The following is a 7323-nucleotide window of genomic DNA, read 5'->3' as shown; positions in this document are numbered from 1 at the left end:
ATAAGTTCAATCGTTTCTGTGGGTACATTGCATTCTTCTAAAGCTCTCCATACGCTATGAAGAAGTTTCCATTTTTTTTTTATGGATAAATGATAAAAATTATAAAAGAATAAAACAAACACGTGACAGAATCGATAAAATATCTCAAGAAATAAGAAAGTTATGGGACTTTAACTTTGCGCTTGCAAGAATAATTTTGTTAAATAAAATAATTCGAAGTGGTCTGTATTCTGTCGAAACTGCCAAACGCGGATCGCGATTTCAATCTTTTTGGATCTCATCAGCTCGTCGCAGACAGCTCCGACAGAACACAGACCAACTTTTACCTGCTGTCTTAACAGTACGTTTTAGAAAATACTACAATGGCGCAGTAAACGCCATCTGTAGCACAATGCTACATTTTAGGATTACGTATGTTTCAACAAGGTCCACTTGTGTGGATATCTGCCTGCGACGTGCTGATGAGACCCAAAAAGATCGAAATCGCGATCCGCGTCTGGCAGTTTCGACAGAATACAGACCACTTCGAATTATTTTATTCGATTATGGTAACGTGCCTATCACGTTGAGGTTAGCTACGCCGGGATTCGTTTCAGCAAGTAGATATCCATATATTTAAATGGACCTTGTTGGAGCATACGTAATCCTAAAATGTAGCATCGTACTACAGATGGCGTTTACCGCGCCATTTGTGGTATTTTCTAAAACGCGCTGTTAAGACAGCAGGTAAAAGTTGGTCTGTGTTCTGTCGGAGCTGTCTGCGACGCGCTGATGAGATCCAAAAAGATCGAAATCGCGATCCGCGTCTGGCAGTTTCGACAGAATACAGACCACTTCGAATTATTTTATTCGATTAAGCTAACGTGCCTATCACGTTGAGGTTGGCTACGCCGGGATTCGTTTTCAGCAAGCAGATATCCACACAAGTGGACCTTGTTGAAGCATATGTAATCCTAAAATGTAGCATTGTGCTACAGATGGCGTTTACTGCGCCATTGTAGTATTTTCACGCGGCGCTCCATCGTGTGACGTCATTTGACCTAAACGACGCCGTACGTATTTACCGAGTACGTATGAATGTATTGTTGTGTAGAAGCTCACGCCGTTCGATTCGTATTTTGTTTATTTACCCGATGACAGAAGTTAAAAAAATACCTACAAATATTATATTGTTCCCATGTGTCAAAGCACAACAGTTAAAAATTAAATAAACGAACGAAGCAAGAGCCCTAGCGCGACTCTGAAACTAATACTTGAATGATTCGTGGTGCGGTGATATCGAATAGGTCGAATGACGTCACAAGCGAATCAGAAACCGCAGACGTGCCGTACTAAAATACGTAAACTTCAATAATCTATTTCTAAGTCATTTATTGATGGATTTCAAAAGTTCTTTCGGTGATTGATTAGTTTTGATCTATATTTTAATACCATTACATTGAATATAATATTAACAATATCATGAAACTTCTCCATTGCATGGTTTTGTAAGCAGCTGGTATTTACTTTTTCAGTCATTCCACAACCGTCACTATTTACACTCTCCATCGATGTAGGTGCTTAGTTATCGCCATTTCTCTGTACGCCGCCAATTTACGCCCAGAATCAGCTTTGGATTGTAAATTATTCTTGGTATTCTCACACTTTTTTCTTTCTCCCTTACTCACTTTGCAGTTTCCTAATACATCTAGTTCACACCCTCTAATGATTGCTACTTATTTAAGAAACACCTAGTACGGTTGACCAACCCAACAGATACTTGAGTATACTACAGAATTTCAGCAACATGGTAGACAAGTAAAAATTAAGAACGGAGTCGGACAAGGATATACGTCAACACAGCTATTTTTGATTTTTTACGTATGTCGAAATTGCAATCCGTTTTATTAAAGACAGAACATGTTTCGGATTAGACATACACACATAAAACATTAGTATCAATCTTTATTATCGCCGTCTGGTGGGTGCAACTGCCTATTGAGTGATGATGAGATCCAAAAAGGTCGAAATCGTGATCTGCGTTTCAAAGTTTCCTAATATTATGCTTAGATTTATGGATGATATAACACAGTATTAGCACTTAACAAGGAGAAGTTAGAGGTAGAGAGGGTGAATAGAATGGAAACGGAAGAGTAAGGTATAAATGCTAATAAAAATAAATAAAGAATATCAGTAGGTATATGTAATAAATCTAAAAATGGGGATAGAGCTAATATAAAATTTCTGCTTAACATGCCCGGTGCCTCCACCACATTACCTTAAAAGAAACAGGTATAATTAATTTAGTTTAATNTATGTTTATCTTATTCTCCTAGTGACGAACCACTTACCGGATTCGTCGATGCGACTGGGGAGGAAATTTGGTAGACCGAAGATCTCATACCGGTTTCTGTTTCTTATGGAATAATTGTGCGATCGTTTGGGATTCTAGGTAACAGAAATCAAGCCGAATATATGGGTCTCTCGGACATCTCAAAAGAAGCGATTTACCTTCAGAAATTCCTCACCGAACTGGATTTTGAAATTGGAAACAGCGTTCCTATATTCTGCGATAACTTGGGAGCTATAAAGGTCGGAAAGAATCCTGTATTCCATGCAAGAAGTAAGCATATCGACATACGCTACCATTTCGTGAGAGAATCACTCAAGAAAGATGTTATTTCCCTCAATCACATTCCGACGACAGACATGATAGCAGACGTTTTAACCAAAGGTTTATTTAGACCGAGACACCAGATCCTTGTCAATCAGCTAGGGTTGTCCTCTTGTCACGCCGAGGGGGAGTGTTAGAAATAGTTCGGTCACTTAGGTGTGTTGGTGCTGACGTGGAGGGTTATATGTTATACGTGCGTCGCGCCGGTGGTGTGATTATGTAGTAGTTGTAGTAGTAGTAGTAGAAGTAAGGTACGCACCGTCGCGTGATAAGGGTTTGTGCAGTGCGTGAAACGTGTCGAATGTCGGCCTAATTAAATGGATTAATGTTTAACTGTATACTATTTCTTTGTTTGTTTTATGTGTTATCAATTGCGTTTGTATTTTTCTTTAATAAAACCCCTAAAAGACAACAATTATAATGCATAAGATAGGCAAGTTTGAAAAACAATAACAACTTTATTATATAAAATAATATAGAGTAAAAATATTTACAAAAAGGACCTTCCTCTCAATGTAGATCAATACACATAAAAAGTTAAGAGGTCTATTTACATTGATAGGAGCGCCGCAATCATCATCGCCCAGGAGGTAGTGTCACCAACACTTAGAGTTTGCCACCTGTTACTCTTTTAAGGGTAGACTTTTTCCCTTCCCGTTCCGGAATCGACTGATTGCGATCAGATTATCGATCCCCGTTCATGCGCTAAACTTTTTTGATGTACCAGTGATTATTTGTACATAGTTCATCATGGGTCATTCACTGGTTCTAGAAGTTTCTCTGGTTTAGCTGATTTAACGAAAAAACTGACAAAACTCAGTCATTTCAAAAACAAGAAAAAAGAGGGGTCTTCAATGAACAGTAAGATCCCTTATTTAAGTACGTCTACAAAATATGTAACACCCGAATTTCAAGCAAATTTCATCTGCTTATTTGTTAAAATTCCTTATGAAGCCAGTTTCTAATTAAATGGTAATTTGAAGCTCTTTATTAAACTTTTACCACGTATTTTATTATTTTCTCTCGACACCTTCTATACCATGAAGAATCTTTCCATGTGAATATTCTGCCTAACTGTTTCAGTAAGTCCAAATGCGAAGAACGTCATAATTGTGTACGGTGGAAACGGCGTGGTTGAAGTGATAGATCCTCAGGCTCCTATCCCCGAGCCGCGTGCATCTGCTTCCGACATCACTCTATATCTCTACACACAAAGAAATCCTTCAATTCCTGAAATATATCCACTAGACATTCGTGCGCTATCATCTTCTTCTATTTACGATTCCTCAAAGCAGAACGTTTTCGTAATTCATGGATGGCAAAACAGTCACTTTAGTAGTGTCAACAGGCTGATTAGGTCCGCCTACGTTGACGTTGTTGATGTGAATGTATTTGTGGTAGATTGGAGTCCAATATCTCACACATTGTACACTAATGCATTTGCTAACGTACCAAGAATTGGACAACACTTAGGGCAATTCATTGAGGACATGCAAGCCCATTTTGGACTCGGCGCAGATAAATTTACAATAGTAGGGTAAGCAAACATTATGAGACGATTTCTATAGATGTTTCGATTATTTGAAATGATCTGATTCATCTAATGCAAATTTATTTTTTATAGTCATAGTCTTGGAGCTCATGTAGCTGGATGCACTGGAGCTGCTGCAAATAGTGACATTGGGGTGATAGTCGGTTTGGATCCTGCAGGACCTTTATACTTTAATAACATTACTGAAAACAGATTACATCCTTCTGATGCCCAATTCGTTCACGCAATTCACACTTGTGGTGGCAGATTAGGCTATGACGATAGTCTTGGAACTGCTGATTACAGACCCAATGGAGGAAAAGATCAACCTGGATGCAGAATTGATCCAACAGGTGTTTGTGCACATGCCAGAGCTTATAAATTGTTTGCAGAATCAGTAAGATCAGGAGGATTTACTGCATGGAAATGTGACAACTACGTTAATTTCACTTCTGGGAAATGTCAGCATAATAAGCGAAGCAGACTTGGAGGGGTAAATATTGATAGGAGGTAAATATTTAGGAATTACTGTCTTTTCGAACTTTTATACATGTAATATTAATTTGAAATCATTTTTTTGATTTTTTTTTATTTACCCACTACAAACTACCTCAAATTAATGAGAGAAAAATTGTTGCTGTTGTCACACCCCCGCCGGGAATCGAACCCGGGACCTTTGGCTTTACGCACCAATGTGTTCTGACCACTAAACTACGAGAGGTGACAACAGCAACCACGACCAACCGACCTACAAGGTTATCGATCCGTTGAAGTGATGTAACTATATACTGAATATATACTATGATTAAACATACATATAATTTAGACATCGTTTTTAGAAGTGAGTTAGTTTAATATGAAATATTAATCTGAAAATTCATTTCTGAATTTTTTTACCTACTACAAACTACCTCAAATTAATGAGGGAAAAATTGAGGTAGTTTATAGTGAGGTAGTTTATAGTGNTTATATGTATGTTTAATCATAGTATATTCAGTATATAGTTACATTAGTTCGACGGATCGTTAACCTTGTAGGTCGGTTGGTCGTGGTTGCTGTTGTCACCTCTCGTAGTTTAGTGGTCAGAACATTGGTGCGTAAACCCAAAGGTCCCGGGTTCGATTCCTGGCGGGGGTGTGACAACAGCAACAATTTTTCCCTCATTAATTTGAAATAGTTTGTAGTGAGTAAATAAAAAATCCAAAAAAATAATTTCAAATTAATATTCCATATTAATCCACTATTAAGTAACTAACAATGTCATAGGATTTCACATATTTTATACATGTGTACCGTTTTAGCGCCGTTGGTGATTATTACTTGGACACTAATTCCCGCTCACTGTATTCACAATCCTAATGGTAATATAATAAAGAATCCAATACTTAAATAAGTTTGATCTCGTATACATTCGTCGGCACCCAGCTATTATAGAAATTCTTCAGACGTCTTTACCTACTGAAATGGTTTATTCAAGCAATAATTATCATCAATATTCGTCTTGAGTTGAGTCTCCAAGTGAATTATATGCCGCAATTAGTACACCTTAAATAAATTAAGATGAACTATGTACTCTGTTCTGGTGTGAATAAATTATAAAAATGACTAGCTACATGTTATAAAATTTTTATGAATGATTGTCGCTAACCTTAATGATTGTTTTAACATTGTATGATGAATAAACGTAATGAAACTAGAGCTAAACGTATTTATTTCTACAGTCAGTCAATCTACTAAACTCTGTGATATTTCGGACCATCAACCAGAGAATTAATAAAAGAAATAATAAATTTCAATTTATAGATTGTGTATCGCATTTTATTTAATACATTTCTTAAAAACTAAACAAGAGAATTTAGTAACAAAAACACTGGCTTTGTTGTATGAGTAAACATTTACTGTCTCATTAATAAGTAAGTGCTGTTTCAATCCCGCACGGATCATTCTTAAGAACTACCTGATGATAATGGTTTGGATTTAACGATGTATGATTGGATCCAAACAAATTTTGGCACGATCCAAGTGGATCCAAGCAGATCAAATTAAATATTTTAATTTGCCAAATTGTTAAATAAATCCTTTGTATGCAATATTAATGTAGCGAGCACGAGTGTGTTTGTGTGCGATCGGGCACACGTGTGCGTGAACGGCTTATCGATTCGCCAACTAGCCGCGGGCGCCTTTCTTCATGTGCGCCGTATTTGCAAATGTGTGTGTCATACCTGCGTTCTCCGAAAACAGTTCAAAGAAAAAAAGAAACTATCCGGATGTTTCAAGAAGGCTCCCGAAAGTAAACAAAAGAGTATTTAAAGGAAGAGACGATTGCCAAGGAGAGGAGAATTAAATTGACCGTTGCAAAAGTGAATCCAGAAATAAATTGACAGTGATAGCAGTGAAATAAATAGCGCAGTGAATAGTAATATATCAACAATAGTGTAAATAAATAGAATAATTCATAACATAAGTTTAGTAATAATTTAATAGTGTTTTTAAGTTCTTTAATAAAATTAGTGTAAATAAATCGTTTTTGTCGTTATTAGTCTTCCAAGTTAATTACAATACCTTAATAAAGTTACAATTGTCATTCCATTTGATATTCATTTAATCTATATCTTTTTATTTCTTTTGTTTACTTACATATTCAGTGCAATTTAAATAACGCTGCATGCTATCAGCGATAAGTAACTGCTATTATTAATTTAATTTTACTATAATGAGCGTCAAAACGTTATTTGTAGTAGTAATGCAGCAGCACTGTTTACATTCTCCATCGATGTAATTTCCGAGTTCTTATCTTAACTAAGTACAGATATACGTTGTTAATTCACTCCCTGGACTGGCTTCGGATTGTAACTTCCTATGGTTTCCATAATTTTCTTTGCCACTAAATCACGTTTCTCTATTCACCATTCGATTCCGTATTGCATTAACACCCTTCAAAGCTTACCACTTACTTCAGGAATACATTGTATACATATTTTATATTTCCAATGTGGTCACATCGGTAAAATAGTTCTTGCAACATTGCAAATAAAAATATTTGAAAAAGTAATTTTAACGTCAGTGCCACAAATTTGATCTGATTTTTTATGTATTTTCCCGGACCCACATTAACTAAGAAAATTCTTTTTTCAATGTT

General features: G+C 36.3%; 1 protein-coding gene across 1 annotated transcript in view; it reads left to right on the top strand.

Annotated features, from left to right (window-relative positions):
* The window catches only part of LOC108736019 (lipase member H-like), a 25533-nt gene extending 19651 nt beyond the window's left edge, over positions 1-5882 (top strand). The window contains exons 2-4 of the mRNA XM_018468281.1: positions 3737-4190; positions 4278-4694; positions 5486-5882. Of these exons, the coding sequence (XP_018323783.1) occupies positions 3737-4190; positions 4278-4694; positions 5486-5543 (929 nt within the window). The 3' untranslated portion in view covers positions 5544-5882. The remainder of the gene's footprint in view (positions 1-3736; positions 4191-4277; positions 4695-5485) is intronic.
* Positions 5883-7323: the final 1441 nt, after the last annotated feature.

The sequence above is a fragment of the Agrilus planipennis genome, unplaced genomic scaffold, assembly GCF_000699045.2.
Source record: "Agrilus planipennis isolate EAB-ADULT unplaced genomic scaffold, Apla_2.0 scaffold75, whole genome shotgun sequence".
NCBI classification, from domain to species: Eukaryota; Metazoa; Arthropoda; class Insecta; order Coleoptera; family Buprestidae; genus Agrilus; species Agrilus planipennis.
The sequence above is the reverse complement of the archived record's forward strand: the minus strand, read 5'-3'. Positions and strand labels throughout refer to the sequence as shown.